At 41.9% G+C, this 20,330-nt stretch overlaps 1 protein-coding gene across 1 annotated transcript in view; it reads right to left on the minus strand.

Moving 5' to 3' along the window:
* Window positions 1-6,371: 6,371 nt before the first annotated feature.
* COL13A1 (collagen type XIII alpha 1 chain) overlaps window positions 6,372-20,330 on the minus strand; it is a 102,384-nt gene continuing 88,425 nt past the window's right edge. The window contains exons 44-45 of the mRNA XM_074593151.1: window positions 17,283-17,321; window positions 6,372-12,513 (exon numbers count right to left, since the gene is read on the minus strand). Coding sequence (XP_074449252.1) covers window positions 12,481-12,513; window positions 17,283-17,321 — 72 coding nt within the window. The 3' untranslated portion in view covers window positions 6,372-12,480. The remainder of the gene's footprint in view (window positions 12,514-17,282; window positions 17,322-20,330) is intronic.

Consider the following 20,330-nt stretch of genomic DNA (forward strand, 5'->3'; position numbering starts at 1 on the left):
GGCAGCTCTTTTGTGTCTTGTTCCGTTGGAGCTGTTTAAGGCGTTCACAGGCTTTTCAACTCAGCCACGAGGACTGCAAACTTAACTTGCTTTCTAAATGAAAGCTGAGGGGGTTGGGTTTTGTTTCCTGCAGTTGCACGTATTCAAGAGCTTGAGCTCCAAGATATGCAATAAATGATTGTATTAAGAGTCTTGCAGTATGTCTGTCGTCAGCGCCAGATACGCGATCCCAGACTGATGCAAACAGAAGAGTGCGGGGCTACACCTCTTAAACTGATCTCGGAGATATTTTTACATGAAAGTGGGTTTATATTGTCATTCCTGTGCAAGCATCCTGCATCGTTGCAATGATTTCGCTTGAAAGGTATATGGGCACTACTGTAATGCTCTGGGAGATACAGCATTAACCCAGCTTGCGTGCAATGTTACGTTAGGACGCTGGCTGGGAACAACAGAACAGAGTGATAAAGAGGCATCCATGCTTTCAGCTTTCCCTTTGTCCCTGATAAAAGTCATAAAGATTCACTGGCTTCCTGGAGTTTGGGTTTGGCTCTGACAAAGTAAACTTTTGTGTCTGTATAGAATTGCATTTGGTAGGGAAAAAAGCGATGGGAGTATTCCTTCAGGTTATATTAATTGTGGACAACGCTATCTCCCAAAGAAAGAGGGCGTGAGTTGAGAGGCTGGGGTTTTCTCAGCTGTTCTGTGACCCCGGGTAAAGCATTTCACTAGCAACTGCTGTGTTTTGGCTATCATTAAAATGGAAACAAAGATACCTTTCCTCTTTTTAAGCAAGTCATTCAATGAGTAAGAGATCTAACACATTTCTGTGGATTAATGCTTTGGAGTCTATTCTCTCCCATTTCTTTTTGAAAGCTAGGTCAAAATTCTTTGAAACCACGGAAGAAAAACTCGTGTATGAGTTTGAATTATTTTACATGTAAGGGGAAGTCTTACTTGTATCTTCCCTGTTGAGACTTTGAACTTAGCAAAGGAAAAAGATATCTGTAGAATTTTAAGTGTATTGAACCATATTGGGAGGGCAGGAGGAATACGAAGATTTTCAAATACTAAGCAGAAAAATGAAAGACAATGTAAAACCCGTGTGAAAAAGGAGGAAGCGTATTTACATTTTTTCTTTTCCAGATACAAATAATTGCATCCAATAATCCTAGCAATCATGCATGTGACACAGAGCTTTGTAATTAAAAATAATTTGAGACAAAATAAGCATCACAAATTTTTGAAAACATTCCCAGTTTATTACAGATTAACATCAAATAGTTGCTGTGTGATAACAACACAAACGTGTAGGAGGTCTTTAAAGAAAATAAAATTATGTCTTCTGTGTGAGATAAACTTTCAACATTAGGACAACTCATTCTGTTTACAAAAACATTTTTCTGTTTGTAAACAACATTGTCCTTACGTTCAGGCATATTTTCAGCTTTAGTTTTGTGTTTGTCACATTCACCACGTAGGTTCATGCCATTCAGATGGATCAGATGAAATAAACTGGCATAAGGGTGGGGCTCCTCTTCAGATTTGCCTTTCACAGTATAACGTGGTCAAGTGTCAGTCTTAGAAGAGGCTTACCACCTTCAGAGAGTGCGGGACTGCAGCCTCCTAATACAGTTTTTGTGTTCCCTGAAATAAGAATCTAATTACCTCAATGTCTTCTTTATCACCCACACCAGCTTGGTATCAGTTTTCACATCACCAGTAAGAACAGTACATCCCAGGAGCAGCCGCGTCTCTGAGCGAGTCACTATGCTACTGGCAGTAGAGCAGGTATGAAGAAGGGATCTCCTATTTTGCAGCTGGTTTCTGCTATTGCTCACGTTCTTTCTGTGGGGATTGCGGTCTGGGAAGAGTTTCTGTGGGGAAGCAGCACCAGCATGGAGAAACTAAGCATGGAGATGCTTAGCTACCCTTGCAAATGGCTAAGGAATCGCCATTGACTCACAAACCATAGCACAGTCTCCCTGCAGTAGCAGACTGAAGGAAGCAGGAGTGCTGGAGAAGCGTGAAAGAGGAGGAGGACAAAGACCTTCACAGTGTACCACTGGTTTTAATTTATTTTTTTTAAGTCAGTCATAGATGTCTGAATTTTAATACCAATTTTCCTGCCTTTGTGGTTTTTATTTGTCCCACTATAAAGTAAATTTCACCTCTGTATTTCTTTTTCCAGTGGACACAGCTTATCCTTAACCTAAATGTTAACAGCATTATATGTATGTTTTATGTTGCTTCAAGTATTTCTGGAAGACTCTGAGTTGCTCTGTGACACAAGAATAAACAATTTTTGAGTACAACAGATCAGAGCAAGGCAGCATTTGAACAGGGAGTTACCACATGTGAATTGTTCTGCAGTAACCGCACTTTTGAAACTGCCTGCTTTTTTAGAGCAGCTAACATACTGGGGTTTTTCTCTCCTGCTCTGAGTTCGGTGATGAACACTAACGCTGCGCTGGAAAAGTGATAAGCAGTAGGTCACCTAAACCACGTGGTGAGGAATTGATGCAGGGTGGATGTCTTCACAAATTCTGTAATGCAGAAGATGACTGAAAGTCCAAGATTTTTAGTCACAATAGCTGAATGTTCTGGCCATTTAGATCTAGTTGTTCAGGGAATAATTGTTACTAACTAGCATTCTTCAACAAAACAATTTGCAATGCTGTATTAAGAGAGAGCTTTCCTGAATCAGCAGGAGCGGAGTCTGCCCTCACTAGGTTGTGCAAAGACCATCTGCCAGTTGACTTCCGAGTGCAAATACAGTCTGTTACTTTGTCAAAATAAACAACATATCTATTGACAGAGCATTTATAGACTGCCGACTGCCTAGCTCTCCAGCTATTAGAAGAACAGCATGTTTATGGCACTCTCACTTTTGGACAGAAGCTGTTATATCTCAAACATTGTAATGAATATTTCATAGTTTCAGAACCAAGAGATATACAGCTTTACTCTTGCTTAGTCTGGCAGGCATCCAGGGTCATCCTGGTAGTACAGTAATGTCAAGTACTCTGAAAGCTCTATTTTATGGGCATATATAACCAGGAATTTTATCAAATCAGTGTAAGTGTTGTCATGTCATTAGGATAACCTAATATGATCAAAGCTGATGTGAGTATATATTACGGCAGTAGATAACAGATGTAATAACTGACTTCTGCAAAAAAATCTATATTTCTGTAGTGACGTTTTCCCCCTCTTTGAGCCATTTTTAACCCCTTCTCCACCTCCATACTGTTTATAGGTTTATTATACTAGTAGGTTGCATAAAGTGATCTTTTCGTAAAGAAACCAGAAAAGCTAAATCCTAACTTTTTTTGAAAGCTCCCTTACAGTGTTTTATTAAATTAGATCATCCCATGTTCTTCAGAATTAAACATTTTTGTCTGTGACAGATTGTGACATGGTGTTTAAGGCAGACTGATGGTTAGGTTGTCTTCAAAAGTCACAGATTAGCTAACACATAAGCAAGAAAGAGAGGTTTTCCCTGTCCAGACATCAACTGATTCTAAAAGTTAAATGATGTTTATTAGCTTAAAAAAATTAAGAGAGTGTTTTCATCCTTGTTACTTAAAAGGAGTGTTATAATCCTTGTAACTCACCCTTAAACACATCAATGCAGACTGCAGAGATCATTGCCTTGACTCAATTATTTCTTAGTCATATAAGTAAAAATACTAATTTAATACAAATATTTGAATAGTTATGGTTACTCGCAATAATAATTTAAATTTTTTTTGGTCAAGAATATATCTTTCAGAATTACGGAAAAAAGAATAAGGGAGCAAAACCCAGAAAATAACATTGTGCTCAGTTGAGTAATACGTTGTAGGATTCCTCTCCACACCTCAGAAACAATAGCCAGAAATGGTTAAGGCATAGGGAAAAGCAGTGTGGTGATCTCACCTATGGAATGGCTTCTGTGAAGAATTAAACAGGTTAGGACTTCCAGCTAAGAAAACTCAGGGGCAATATGAGATAGGACACATCTGATTCTCTTGGCTTGTTGCCCTATGCCTCCAAATGAATGCAATTTTGATATTAACTAGTAAAAAACCTATTTCAGTTTATGAGTTTAAGGAAAGCTGGATGGATAAAGCAATACATTTGTGAGGATGCATTTGGTCACAGATTAATATGATAACCAAGCACCGCAAGCCTGAAGAGGCAGAAAAGCCTCCATCTCTGTAACACCCGTTAATTTCTTGAAGCATACTATTTGCAACAAAGTGTTTGTGCTTTTACTATACCACGGTTTCTTAGTGCAGAAAGTGACACATCCCAGTAGGTGTCTGCACACTTCTGGTGCAATTATGTTTCGGCATTTGTAGAACTACATTTCTTTGTTGAAGGAGCAAAGGTGTAGCACTGTGTCATTGCACCCTTTGATCATCAAATCACTCATCTACAGATCACTACAGATCTGTACTGCAGGATAATTTCTTAGCAAACTGGCATCTCACATACAAACTAGATTATATTTCCCACTTCTCACAATGTTGCAAGGGGATTTTTTGTAATTCTGTCTGATCAGTTTTCCCTGTGCTAGTAAAGGTGTTTGTCCCTTTGCAGTTACACATTTCCTTTCTCCTCTGGTGACGTTTGCAAGCATGTTGTCATCCTGGATGGGACTGTTAAGCTCCAAGTCCTTTTCAGAGAAACTTCACAGGACAGGACAGCACTGCTTGTTTGCTTTCTTAATTGTTCCTCAGTCTGATTTAAAACAGTCAAGTTACATCATTAGAATAACTGACTATTTTTTCCTGCTAACTACAGAGCCCTCGGGGCCGGGGCAGGGCGGGGGGGCGCAGAAATAATCTCAAACTGTGAGCTCTAAATAAATGAAGATGCACTGAAACAAGTTACCTTTGGGTCTCATGTTTGGCTGAGGCAGTACACAGCAAACCTCCAAAACATTTATTTATTACACAAATGCAAAATTTTACTACTCTCCCAACAACATATATCCAGGAGCCATCATTTTTGTAAAGCAAAAGTGACCTTAAAGCCTTAAGGAAAGATAGAAATCATATGTTTCAAACACATTCTCCTTTCCAAGTTGTAGTATCCAAATACGTTCATTTTTCTATATAACTTAATGCCTCCATCACTGTTAAACATCCAGATCCTTGAGGATTTTGGCTCATGACCCAAGGCTCATTATATTTGTACACAGAGGGGATCAGGAGTGAGGCACTTACTTTTGCTGCCTGGCAACTCCAGAGCTAAAGTTTCTTCAGCAAATCACTTTCATTTCAAGGAATCACCACTGTGTCGGTGCATACGTTCCCTTTGGGATAGCACAGAAACAAACCCAGGTGTACAGGAGGGGAGGAGTAAACAGCCATCCCTACGGAGAGCAGGGAGGGAGAGATGGATGCTCCTGGAGCTGCCCCTTTCTCCCTTTTGCTGCAAAAGGAGCCAAGGGAAACTTTCTCCAGTGTAAATGTCTAATTTTCAGATATTTAGAGTCAGATGAGAGGAATATATCACCGTGGGGTATAGTGCAATCATCGTAACAGCTGTCATGTCATTCGAAGTCAAAGGCATCTTCCCCCTTATTACCATGCCTTGCCAAAAACAAGACAGATTCTGCTGTCCCCAGACCATTTGCCAAAGGCTCAGTCATCTGATCTTTTATGGAGTTTCTCCTCCCGCCCCCCCTCCCCATTATCAGGGATTCTTAGAAACTGAGCAAACATTTTGCTTTAGGGTCCCTTAGCAAATAACTGCCGACTCTGGGATTTTGAGATAGATGTACACCTTGTTATTGATTTTCTCAGTTTTGAGGAAAGTAATACAATACACAAAGCTGATAATTGTGATCATTTCAGCATGGACATAAGCAGAGAGTCAGTCTCTACTTCCCTCTGTTCTTGGCTCTGTCCCCTCTGTTTGTGCTTGCTCTCTCAGTTCCACAATTTGTGTAGCTTTGTGTTTTATGGTTGATTAAGTGCCATGTCTTAAGAAAGAGCTCCAATAAGACTATTCATGCAGTGGGATGGATCAGGCTGTCTTTCTCCCATGCGGATTCCCCGGTGTCCGGTAGTATAGCCCAGCTGATATTGCTGCCTTTCCCTTAGCACAGGCACTAACTAGCACTCTGTCCTCTATCCAGCTGTCTATTTTCATAGAGGTGGCGATAACAGTATTTTTGACACTTCTGTACCTCTGCCAAATCGGTTGAAATTTGCCACCTAGTTCCATAGTTACTGGGGCTGACTGGCAAACAGCAGAAGGCGAGATTTCCTTAGGACATTAACCTAAAAACCATCCCCAAATGGAAAGGCGACGTGTAAGAGAATTTATGGTTTGTTATTTGCATTAGCTGTCATTTACAAAAGACAGAAACTGTGTGTAAGTAAACAGGTATTTTTATAAAAGGGAGAAGAGAGTATGTACACCAGACATAACAAATGCAGGTTGTACTGGAATATGTATGGCATGCAAATTAAAATAGAAACTTCTCTAAAACATTGACACAAAGGAGTAAAGCTTCAACACAAGGCACAAGGCATCAGACTCCTTTCGGATAATGATGGGATGACACTTTAAATATGGTGTCACGTTTACCCATTGCAACAACCATCCAGCCCAAGACATTTTTCGTTATCTCCTGCCTGTTTTTTTCAGCCCTCCATTGGTTTTCCAACAGTCCCTTCCCCAAACTAACTTCCTCGTGGAATCTTCTCATCGTTATTGTCATAGTGATATAGTAAATAGGCTAAGGTGTTTAAAATAGCAATATACAGCTCTTGCATAGCACTTTTCGTCATAATAGAAAAGAGCACTTCTGAATAAGATAAGCACAATTTTCTTTATCTGATAAATGGATACTTGGTGATTAAACATATAAAATTTCCACCTTTTGCAAGAAGGCAGAAATGCTTTAAAGGTACTGTAATTAAGCAGCAGCTTACTGTTACAAAACTGAACTTTTACTACTGAGCAGGGTTTTAGTGAGTTCTTTAAGCGTACCCCTAGTTTCAAGGGCAGGTGTGGTTTCATTGTAATCACTGGATGAGCTAATGCGCACAGGAAATGGGTAACCGAGGCACAGTTCTTGTTCTGACATAAAAATCCATAAGCTATTTTTCATTCATATGGATGCAAATCACTTAACTGAATCCCTTGCCTCATGCGTGTTAAACGTTTAATCCTTTAGTGTCTTTCCAGTTTTTATCACTCTAAGAAAAGATTTGCTTAAAAACATAATAGTGGAAAAATATTTATATAGAAAAACAAAATAATTACAATATTTCAATTCTGTTACGATCAGCAACTCCTTATGGCACAGCTGTCTCCGCGTTTCTAAAATATTGCTAGAAATGGTCAACATGGAACTCAGAATTTCCAGAATGAAAAGACAAAACAAATCAAATGTTGTCATATTACTACGGAAAAAGTGGGGAAAAAAAAAAAAGTAAATACTCATTTTGGCTGAATAAGCTCCTGCAGAGGTTGAAAAGATTGTGAGAAAGAATAGCCCTTTGTTCTCTTCATTCTAGGAATTATTTAGTGTGGAATTTTCTTGAAGGCCAAAAAATTCCAAGTAGCTACACTACATGAAAAAGTTGAAATAATGTCTTAGAATCAGCACGATGACAGTAATAATTACTAGTAACACAAAAGTATATTACAGCACTTACATTAATGAATGTCAAATAACACCGTGTATTTAATATACAGGCTGAAAGTTCAATCAAAAAAAAAAAAAAGAAAAAAGCGTATTCAGATTTAAATGTCTCAATCAATAAGTGTTTATAAGAGATATGCAGAAACAATGCCCTGTCAAGATCTACTCATAACTCATCACTTTGCTACAGGTATATCAAATATTGTACATTCTATGCCACCAAAGAAAAAAAAAGTAAAATATCTCTTGTAAAATTCAAGGAAACCAGATGTGCAACAACAACAGATTGCTTCAGAAATCATTCTCCTGCAGGGACTGGGTCATTAATGTCTGACTGATGTTGGTTAATGAGCAGATCTCTGACAGAAAGAGTCCCAGCATCAAAGAATTTGGTGTCCAAATTGTCTAAAGATGAGAATCAGGAGCAGTGCCAATGACGCAAGCATTCCAGGTGTGGGGAAAGTACATCAGGGAGGTAGTTTTCTGTTGCTGTGAGGACTCTGAATGCTACGGGAACGTTTACTTGACACCACACAGCTTTCTTGGTAGACCTCCTTCACCTGGATGGGGGACACTCTCCCACCCATCTTGCAAGCCAGGGCACTGAGAGCAATACCTCAGCACGGCATGGTGCTGGGTAGACGTGCTCCAGAGCAGGTTGCAGGCTGTGGCCTGGCACGTCTGCAAGGGCACCGCATTCCATAAAGCTGTACTTTTAAAGCAAATCTCTTGATCACACTGCTTTTGTGCTTTGGCTCACATTACAAAACAGTCTCCGAATACGCAAACTAGATTCCTGCTAGATGAAACTGAACCAGAAGGTGAGCTCCAGCAGCACGCCTTGTGTCTGAACCACTAATGGCAGGGGTTAGTGGTTCACTGACAGCTAGGCCAGACTCGAGCAGTCAAAAATTAAACAAGATAGTTCCTTGGCAGGACCCGTTTTTTCTTCAGACCTACTCTTCTCATGCAGCACCAACTGGTATCATAGGTATGGCCTGTAACTCAGGCACTACGAGTTGTACCGCTGAGGAGCCCATGACATCTGCAGGCTTTCCCCATAAATCAGAAACTCCCTCCCATTACTGTGCCGTTCAACATCTGGAGTCAATTTTGCATCATTCAAAACTATGAGAATGTTGTGGAATCAGGTCATTCCACCCTGCATCAAAGTCCTTCTTTTATTGGGGTGGGTGGGGGAAACATGACAACAACAACGTTCTGCCCCAGTTTACCCTATCTTTAAATTTAAAATGGTGAGGGACAAGAAGGAATAATAGACTAGCCTGCTTGGTTAGAGAAGTGGAAAGAATGATTGAGGGTAAGTGCATGCTGCAGCTGAGAAGCAGCCTCAATTAGGCCACTGGAGGCCTCTGCTGCCGTGCCTTGTTTGCTGCTTCTGCTCCACCTCCCTCCTTCACACTGGCTTGGGTGCCCTGCCTTTGGCGCAGTCGCAGACCGTCGGTCCAGGTCCACTTATGAGCTATCCTTGGAAGATCCCCCAACGGGTGAAACTGCTTGGTCTGTGGCACTGCCGGTGGTTTGCAACACCAGGGTACAAGCAAATCTTTGCAGGAGAGTTGAAGGGAAGATTTACTGAAGCAATGTTTTGAAACATTACTGGTAGAAAACAATGGAATTATCACAAAATGGAATTTCACGCTCCCAGCAAACCCCCGCCAGAGACAATGGACTGACAAACGGCGTGCAATGGAAAGCAAGAATGCAAGTTCCACAACCAGTCCTCTCATACCTACCATTAATACAACTAACCTACTAAACTTTGTGACAGCAGTTCAAAGTCACGTTTTGCAGAAAAAAAAAAAAAAAAAGAAAAAACTTTAGCAGGTTTTTCTTTAATTGAAAAATCTGCAATATTCTGACTAATTCTGAGTCTATTTAAAAAAGAACAAATTTCTTTAATAACTTCAACAAGCAAACTAGGTCATAAGAAAGCCGGAAAGCTAAACTGGTCTTGCTGCCTGGCATTTTAAACAGTAGAAGCTTTACAGTCAAATCCAAAACTACCAACAAATACCAACAATCTTAATCCATGTTTCGCCATGATGTTCTCATGTTTGACAAAGAAAGGGTACCAGAAGGGAGGAAGCATAGCAGGAAGGATAGATAATAAAAGTGAGTGGAAAAATGTTCAAAACGTGACCAACAGAGATTTTCTAAAAATGCAGAAGAGAAACTAGCTGTTTGTCTGGAACAAAGTCATCTGGAAGCAATAGGGACAAAAACAGGGGAAGGGGAAAAAAAGCCCAAAAAAGTGTAAAAGAAGGGGAGACCCTCATGCGGCAAAGCATGTGTCTCAGTGTGAAGCAAAGCCTAAAGATAAGTCTGAATGGGAGTGCATTGCTGGATTTAGAGGAGGGAAAACAACAGCAAGAGACAACAATACTTAAGTACGTACCTACCGACAGCTTGCCGTTTTCGAGAAAACGTGGGAGTTTTAATGGCTATTTCAGAGCTTTCTAGCTAAGCCGGAGATTTCGGGCTGTAGAACGCTGCTGAAGAGGACACAGTGACTCTTGCCTGACCAATTACTTTACGACAGACCAGCTAATATTGGAATAGACCGTTTCCAATCAGCTGGTCCCTAACATAGCCCTTTTGAATTTTGTCAGTGTGAAGGAAGAGTTTTGGAGAGACCATTTTGTCTGGGAGCTGGTACCTGGTCCCTAGGCATGGCCTGTGGGGATATGTTTATACCCACTAAAAACTGCTTTGCCTGCGTAAAGCACCATTTTACTACTGAACGTAAGGAGGAAAAACAGGATAGGAATGTCCTTAGGACATTTTGGGTGAGGAACTTTTACAAACTTATTCCAAAAAAACAGTAGAAATATACCTAAAAGAAAACACAGGAAAACTGAAAAGAGCAAACCCCAGAAAAATCACTGATGAAAAGAAAAGTAACATTATCAAACTATATATATAATTGTTTTCATTAAAAAAGAAGGAAAAAAACCACACCTACCGCCTGCAGTTCTGGTCGGGTATCTCCCCTCCTCCCCCCACAAAAAAAATTAAAAAACACAAATAAAATAAATTAAATCTTTCGTCATCCTGGTTCCTAACTGAAACAATTTCTTCCCTCGCTACTCTATTTACTGAATAAAGCTGTTAGAAGTCTTAAGAAAAAAATATGCAGTTCTTCTGAAATGCTGAAACTGAAAGTAGAACTTTTTTCCCTGCTTTTTGTAATCCTGGAATTATTTTAACAGCAGCCGTTCCCTGCCCTGGTGAGGGGAGATGGGTGCTGGGTGCAGGTGTCCTGATCAGAAGATCAGGATTGTCCCAGCTGAGTTGGCAAAGGGTGTTTGAATGAAGGTTATTGCCTTTCTGGGAGCTGCGCTGATTTAAAAGACATCGCTTTGAACTGGAGATCAGCACTTTCTCTCTGAACTGTAACGTGAATTGCCTATCATTTAGTTCTGTTAATGATTTAGATAATATCTTCCATTAACTCTAATAACAATGGCTGTGATTCACCAGAGTGCTTAAACATGCAAATAGCATCGTTTAGGCCAACGGAATTCACACGTTCAAAGTTAAATGTGTGGCTTAGTGCTTGGGCGAATGGGATTCCCAATGCACTCAGTGAAGTCAAAATGTTATAAGTCACGTTGGTAAGATGTGTACTTAATTAATTTTCGCTTTTTTAATAAATAGCAAGAGCTATGGTGGAGAGACACTACAGAGTCCACGTGAACAGAATTTAACCTTCAGCGGTGGGACCTGAGTAAGGGATGCCAGATTTGCATGGCAGCTGGTACAAAGTACCTAGACCTGTATATTCTGCCCTTCAGGTAGCTGGGAAACGTCCTCTGCACTCCTCAGCGCTTTGCCAAATCTTTATTTCCCTTCAATGAATGTATTAAAACACATAACAGTGGAATTTAACCCTCAGGATCCTTATTTTCCATCTGGAAGTACATCTCTTGAGAGGTACCCACAAAAAGGGCTTTAATGGGCCAGCAGAATCATATTTCTGGAGGACTCCAGACAAAATACTTCCAGTGTGCACAGTGGAGACCAAAGCAGAAGTACAAGAAGCAAAGGAATTATTCAGTGAAACCAGATATTTTCCAGACTCCACATTTCCCTTTACCAACAAGATAATTCACACCTTCAAAATCCAGTATGGTTTTCCCTTTTTGGCAAAAAAAAACCAAAACAAAACAAAAAAAAAACACCCCAAAAAAAAGGTCATTTCTTTATAATTTAACAGGATAAGAAAGTTTGTGATGAAAAGGTTAAAGATGGAATCATCAACGATATAGGTAGAAGTTTGTCAACTGGTAACCAGAAACAGTAGCAAAAAGTTTTCTCACATCCTCTCTGAGCAGCACTCTGAACTGGGCATGCCGGGTTTGATTGATTTTTCTAAGGATAATTGTTCAAGAAGGGTTTCTTCCTTGGATCAAAGAATCCCTCCACAAAAATATCGTCCGTGTCTTGCACTCATTTATACAGCAGCTGCTGGAAAATGAGCCTAATTCTTCAGCTAAAGAGTCTGACCACAATAATAGAATGAAGTGAAAATGACCAAAGAAAAAGAATGTAAATGGTGTCATTTTCGGACCCTGCCACTGGCCTCTGGGAGAAGACAGCAAGCAAAGCAGAAAGCGCTGGCACACTGAGCTCCCGCAGGCCCAGCGGGCAGTATCTGGGCACCGATTCCTAATGTGCCGTTGAAGAACTATTCCCAAGCTCCAGGGAGGGAACTTGCAAAACATCTTCAGCAAATCTTCAGGAAGGTCCTTCTTCTCCTTTCATTTTGCTGTTATTTCCCAAGCTTCTCCACCTTCAGACCGGTCTCACTTTTTGGCTATCAGCCAAGGAGTTTGACCCTTGAAGTGGCAGACAAATGGTTTCGTGTGAAAACAACCAGGCAGAATTAACAGTCATCAACAGTGACTTACAGGTTTTAGTAGGGACAGGCCCTGAAACTAAACTGTCAGGTTCAGGGTGCTGTGAATCCAGCTTCTACCATCTGGGTTTTTCTTGAAATGCAAGGCTCTTACGTTTGGGAAGAACAGCTCATCAGTAAAATTCCACTGATTGGCAAACTCTGGTTTATCCCCAGCGGCTGATAGGATTGTGTCAACGGGAGGGGCTGTAGGAACAGCAATCTGAAAGGGTTACCGATCTACTTCAGTTAAAAAAACCCCGGCTGTAGTCTGCAGCAACCACGGGGAATGTTTCTCACCATTTTCCTACCTTTATGATAGGTGAGTGGTTATCTTACACGTACCTTTTGCCCACTACTAGATCAGTTGTTTGTCATCTTCTATACTTTAGTACGACTGCTGCAAATAATCTCAGGTCCTTTCTGTCTGTGTATGCTGCGTGAGGTGCAGTGTTTTCATGGTAGTCAGCTGCGTGAAACACTCGTGACTCAAAGCCCAACAGAGGCACTGTGGGCTTGCCAAAACACCCCCACGCACTAGGCACCCAACTGTCAGCCTTTAGTGTCACAGGCTGAGCTCACAAAAGCATTTAGGTGTGCTCCTGCTCCCTGGAGAAACCTCTGGGAATTAGCTACCACGGTGCTCTTCAGAATTAGGCAGGAGCTGTGTTTTCTTCACAGCTGAAGTCTAACAATCCCTTTTGCCATGATGCAAAAGGAGCTGCTGGTTTGCAAATGACAGTAGAAATTAAACAAGTTTTCAAGTCAGCAGACTTTTCCTACAAAATGTCATTCTCAGAAAGGCTTTAAAATGCTTTTCGCTGAATTAAGTTCAGTGTTTTAAGGGAATCCAAAAGGAAGCATTAAACAAGCCTCTGAAGGTCATAAATTCTGCTGCCCCAATGAGCACCTTTAGAGTCCAGCAGCTAATTTGAAGCCAAACCAATGCTATGATCAGAACAGGCTGAGACAAGGAAGAAAAAGGTAGCAAGGATAAGAGCATACGTTGACACTCTGTGTGTGCCTGTGTTTTGCTGACAGAAAGCAGATGAGTCCTACAGAAGTTGTGGCACCAAAGCCTCTTGTGGTTGGCACTGGTGTAAGTCAGGAGCACCTCCACTGATAACAGAGGAATTGTGCTGGGGCAAAGCTGAAGTAAAGAAAAACCAAACCTCTTTTCCTCAGACTCTTCCTCCTCCCCTGCCTCTTTGCCGACACAAGGCAGGTACTTTCGGGAGGTCTGGCAATTGCATTGCAAGGTCCCCTCTGCCCCAGACAAAAGCTTTCTCCCTCACCAACATATCAGTTGAAAAACAGCCCAAGAAATAAAGCAGATACAGTATCATCTGGAGACTCCTTTACCTTTCAGTAGCTGTGTTAAGACAACATAACAGATGTATGCTTTGTTTGCTTTTGGATAAGACAAACCCAAGCAAAGACAATCCCATGCAGCGCAATCACAAGTAGCAGTTACAAGACAAAAATACACCAGACACCAAAGGGAACGGAAGGCATTGGCAGGTTCTTTCAGGGATCTATAAATTTGGGGGGATTAAATATAGCCAGCATTTTGAGAAGGGACCGAAGCATTCAAACTACCTACCTTGTGGGCTGAACACTACAAGACCAGAGTAGGAATTCACTCCTGCCCCTACTATAGCCTTCCAAAACCATAGCTGCCATCAGCATACCTGGTTGGGTCTTTAGTAACTGTTTTGTGTTTAACAGGTGTATAATTAAAACACCAGAGGTTTATGGCATTCGTTTAAATAAGTGCTGTTCCAATTAGCTAAGCTTCACAGCTGCAAGGCCTTGTAACGGGGAGCTGGGTCTTACATTAATGAGAAACCACACAGGAATCCCTTGCTGCTCTGCAGTTCATTTTCTTTCTGTGCTAATTCAGCTCCATAAAAATATCCTGCATGGAAAAGTTTCATCCAAAGGACAACGTTGGCATGAGAAGAGATGGTTTAAGTATTGTGAATTAGTTTAGGTTGAAAGTTGCAAGGAGTTCCCTAACCACGAGAGCAATCTCAGTCGGGAACAGCCTGCAGGATGGGGAGGTAAGGGACACAGGGTGGCAGAAACCTCACTGTTTTTTAGACGAAGTTCAATACATTTCTGAAAGTGTGAGGTGACAAATGGATTGGAACAGTCAGGGACTGGGCTGGGTTCCTCGGGCAGTCCCTGGCAGGCCTTCTCCTCTGCATACAAGAGAAGCATATCTCTTACTCTGTTCTTTTACTCTGATGGTGCTAAAAGGCTGTATGGAAATCAGCTGGAAAAAATAATTAATTAATAGTTTGTAAACAGATGAATACTTGAGCACAGGGGTTGAATATGGGAGGCAGTGGTGACTGCTTCAGCTGGCAGAGCTGTAGCCAGGAGAAGCTGTTGTGAACACAGCCCGTGGATCCATACGTACGGCACCACAGGAACCTGGTGGTAAAAACTACACAGCGATGCTGTGGGAGAGGGCGCTGAACTCCTTTTTGTGGTGGCAGCACTGCGCGGAGAGCTGGACTTCAGCGGACCCATCTAACTAATGAATTACTGCTTGTGTTTCCCTGTTGGGATTTCTAAGCACTGCTAGCTTCTCTCTGCCCCCCTGAAACTTCTGGGTTGCAAACTGTCTTCCCCCCTTACATGAAGGACCAAGGAAAGGGGTCATGTTTCAGAGAATAGACTTAGACTTCCACTCCTTTCCTAAGAATAGCATATTGTGATGTTCGCTTTAGTCTGATAGTGTAGTTTTTCTTGATGGGTAGTTTAGACTTGAGACATTAACAAAGGTAGGTCAAGAAGGATAACTGCGGTGTACGTATGCAAATTATAATCACACACTCCGCAAATTTGCATGCGACCTTTGTTTAACATTTAAAAAGCCATATGGATTGATTTATCTAATAAACATTCATTAAGGTATCATCGAGGTATTCAGCCATATGCTTAATTTTAAATGAGGCTTTAATTAAGCTACTTGCAGGTCTATATTTAGAAAGATGCTAGAATTTCTTGATGACCGGGGCTTGTTGTCAGGAGGGTTGTTCCAGCTCATGGGAGATGCTCTATTTTATTTTTATTTGTTATTATTTCCAGCTCATGGGAGCTGCTCTATTTTAGCCAGAGGCAAAAGGCTAAGAAATTCTCTTTGTTCGTGCTCTTGGGGAAGGTTTTACCCTTCCTGCGTAGCCAAGGAGCAGCCTCTAGAGGAGCTGGCGGAGGCTGCACTTGGCTGCCTGAATCTGATCAAGAAACAGACCTTGTTTGATAATTATTAATCACGGAATCTCTAAGTTCCTAGCATGCAGTGGCTACTGTGATTTTTTTTTTTTTTCCCCCCAGCAGTACCTTAATTTAGTCACCACAAATTTGTTAATATTTCACTTTAATAAAAAATACATAATATTTTGAAATAGCCTTGAATGATGCCAGCTTGAAAAATTAAAATTACCTTTAAATCTTTACAAGGCAGTTCCTCTGGGCATTTTTAATGCAATAATTTATTAAGTTCCTATATTTATCATGTGTGCACAAATATCATGTAAATATTACAGCTGTACTCCATGACAAAACAAGCGTAATGCAGACATAGAATTATACAGAGAACTGACAAATGGGGAAGAAGGGAGACCTAGTATTTTCTGTACAAAAAATATGCAGCTTTTTGATAATTTGTAAAAATGCATAACTTTTGGCATTTCAGAAAAGAACACTGTATAAAAATAAATATTCTATGTACAGTAACACACACAGGCCAGTCCAGGGTTAGAATCATCACTGCAAAAGAAAACATAAACAAGTGTTAGTGACAATTCACTAACAATTGTTAGTGACAGCTCAGCAGGGGGGGGAAGGACCATTTCATGGGATGGAAGGACAGTGGGATGGTGTTAGGGAAGCTGGCTCTAGGGTCTCCAGGAGGAAAAGAAGTGGTGCTGGATCTCCGCCCAGATCCTTTTCACTTCTCTGGGCAGTGAGGATGAGAGGTTGGATCCGGGCTGACTCTCTGCCTCCACTTTCTTCCCATCATTGTAGCTTGAGTACTTGGCATTAAGGCACACGCAGGTACTGAAGGTGGGCTAGACCCCGAGGAGTGGCAGAGGCACCAATGGGAACCTCCAAAGGGGACTCCTGAGGCAGCTGAACTATCAGAACCAAAGGGAGAGGTGGCGGGGGGACGACAGGTACTTAACACCCCGCTTTCAGTGCTAGCCCAGAATCGAGATAACAAGCCCGTTCCCTCGGTACAGGGTCTTCCCCAAGTCCAGCGCTGCAGCCCAGCTGCCAGACCACCCCTCAGTGGGGGCACTGGGGGCTCTGGCGCCAAGAGCCCATCGGGGCATGCAGGGGCACCGAGCCGCTGCTCGTTCGCTCTGCCCCGCCTCCCGTGGTTATCTGGGGTACGCCAGCTCCCAGCCTCCTAACAGCGTTGACTGGATGGAAATGTAAGTTTTTGCGCAAGTATTAGAGCACTTCAAGGCCAGGCAGCTCAAAGGCCACAAAATACAATTATCTCCCTTTTAGCCTATAAAACTAACCAGCAATATACAAACAAGGGAGAGTTTTGCTTGCTGCTTTTCAGGCTCAGGAAATCCCACGCGTGCCTCCACACCTCTCGTGCTCTTAGCCAGTCTCATTGAAAAACATTAGCAGGACCCATAGCACTGCCAGCTCAGCACAGTCACAGCATTTCCAGGATTATTTTACCTTATTCCAGCAGCCTTGAACTGGAAGGCCGTCTTCCCCCTGCAAAAGAGACAGATGAAATATCAGTTTAGGACACAGAAAATAGTGCAGAGAACGAGCAAAGAAGGCGCAGGTTAACTATTACAGCTGCAACAAACAGTCTGAACCAGGGCTGGAGGAATAGACTGAAAGATATTCCCCACCCCTTTGGAGTGACCCAGGCTTCTGGTTGACACAACCTGCAGCAAGGGCTGGGGCTGAACAGGGGATTGCCTGCGGGCTACGCAAAGAACTTATGTACACGAGGTCTGTAGGCTTGTTCTCATTCTTCGCTGAGGAAGGTGTTTAACCAGGCTTCCATGAAGGAAGGAGGGAACATAGGAGGTACCACTCGGCCAGAAAAATGCCGCAGGAGGTTGGCAGTGGAAAGCAGAAGATGGATGGTCTAGGTCTTTGGGTTTGACTGTATAACACTGAGGTTATAAGCAAACCACAGAGGCAGCACTAACATTGGTCTGAAGGAGGGACTGGAAAGAAACCCTACAGTTCCTTTCTGCCCTGTTTGTTTGTTAAAGGGTTTGCTTTATCACATGAGAGATTGCCCAGCTGTCCCCTCTTGCGTCTGAGAAGATTCTGCTCCAGGGACATTAAGAAGGTAAGAAGCTGGGCAGCCCCTGTGCTGGTTGAGGATGTCTCAGCTGACACTCTGAAGTCTTGGGCTACACATCCCAAGATGGGTGTGTGATTTTTTTTTTTTTTTTTTTAATGTTGAAGAAGGTTGGATACTCTAAGGGCTGAGCCTATATGGTTGGGAAACGCTTTTGTGAATTACTACGATTAATTTCATCTCCATGCAGACCTATTTGATATGAGAAAACAGGAAATTATGTCAATGATAAGGTGCTCTCAAGCAGGAGATAAAGTCAGATGTAAGGAGATACACCTCGGACATGAGAAGTCACATATTTCCACTGTGTGTGCACGTCAGATTCGTGGGCTATTGCTATTACCCGGGAAACTCAAGAGCAGGGAGTGAAATTGGACAACGCACGAGGCAGGCACATTTCTTCATTCAAATGACTCAGTTCTCACTTCTTCAAGTACTGCATGAGAAATCTGCAGTGCATGTCATCCCATTTGAGAAGGGGAAAGGAAAAAAAAACCCGAACAGAAAAGCAAATGCACAGCAGTTCATTGAAAAATAAACTACTTAAAGGAGATGCACTTTCAAGGGACTGATGAAGTGAATGTTGCTACAACCATATTGCTTTTCAAATGCATTTTTTAGACTGTGGTCTCCTTGTGATATTTCCTCCCCCTCCCCTCCACTGTGTGGAAATACTGAGCTACGGGTTAATTACTGGCTGAATTGTGGCATTCCCATTGGTACATGGGTGGTGGTAGGAATGACTGGTGTAGTGCATTGCAGGAGGAGGTGGGAAGTTAGGTGTATGAAGGAATGGGAGGCCAGGGAGTTATAGCTTAGGGATCAAAGGAAGACCAGGGTCACAAGGAAGTATTTGTTGCAGGCGAATTTGCTGAGAACGGAAATGCAACATGCTTATTAGTACCAAGTATCTCCTTCCACATATCTCAGATTTGTAAAGCATTAGTTTGCGGCCTCCGTAAGTTACACACATGGATGTGTCAGCTGGATGCTAAGCTTTTAACCTAGTTGCACCAAAAAACATGCTCATCCACATTCCCAAGCTAGCTTGCATGCCAGAACGCCATATATTAAAAAAATAATGGCATCTGTATTTCAACAGATTTTCTGGCAAGTTTCCCTTAACAAAAATAGGTATGAAAAGAAGTGTATGTTCTAACACGGCCATGCGGGGTGAATCCTAACTGAGAGCAGAGGCATAAAAAGGAAGGTAGTCTACCAGGGCAGTGGTAGAATCCGTGCACCTGTGAAATTAGGTGCCTTATTCAGGCAAAACTTATTCCATAGAAACCTGGCTATTATCAGTGGGAGGCGAAACACGTAGATCAGTGGTTTTTCTCCTTTGTGGACTGTTCTAGACAGGTAGTATTTCACCTGTGGGACTGACAGAATTTCTTTCTGTTACCCAGAATTTACAGAGCAGCAACTGAGACTTTGCAAGTAGTCACCGTTATAGTCACTGCCCCAAAGAGACAATGGCGCCCAAAGGAGGGAAGTCTCGAAGGAAGGCTAATGTTAGCTCTTCATAAAAGTCAAATAACGAGGGCTTTTAATGGCAATTTCAGGGCTAGTTTCCTCAGGAAACTAAGAAAACCTTCCAAACTAAATGTGGCTTTTTTATTTTGGGATACGTTTTTCCAGCTAGTTGAACTAACTTATATCCCATCCCTTGTAAATGGCATCAATTATCTTTAAGTGAGCATAAAGCTTGGAATGCCCATCCTCAAGCAAACCTAGTTATGTCAAATCGGGGCTGGAAGGGTAGGGGAGTACAAGTTTCAACGTATTATGGAGTTGTTGAGACTGCTGTAGGGAGCAAAAGCCTCACCCACGTGCTGCATCTCTGGAAAATCTGAGATTAAATTAATAGATCAGTGATGTTTAATGGAATGTTTAGAAATCAGTTGAGTTTAAGTGTTCCTGAATACCTTTGTCTTACAATAGTTGGGTTAGATGAGGCATGAATGCAATAATCGTCCTTTAGTACTTGAATAAGATGGATATTGGGAAACAGGCAATTGCAAATTCAAGTTTCTTGGATGCTATGGGTATCGTTGGGACTTCTGGGGAGAGTCACAAATTGGAATTACCTAGCAGGAACTGAGGGAGGTAAGTGTCCAGTTAATATGTTTCACATGGGCTTGCTAACAGGATAACCATTTTTTTCAGTCGTCTTAGTGTATAGGGTGACTGAAGTAATACCCAGCAGTGTCAGGCTGTGCTAGCCGCATGCAAGCACTAAAAAACAGAGTTAATGAGCATTGCAGCTCCTTGCTAGAAAGCCAAGCCCGTGCAGAGGCAGATCTTCACGTGTTAATCTACTGAATGTTGTCAAAGTGAAGGCAAAGGAAGAATCAAAGCAGTTGTAAATAAATTTGCATTCCCGCTACATTTTCCCTCAT

This window comes from Larus michahellis, chromosome 6, assembly GCF_964199755.1.
Source record: "Larus michahellis chromosome 6, bLarMic1.1, whole genome shotgun sequence".
Lineage (NCBI taxonomy): Eukaryota > Metazoa > Chordata > Aves > Charadriiformes > Laridae > Larus > Larus michahellis.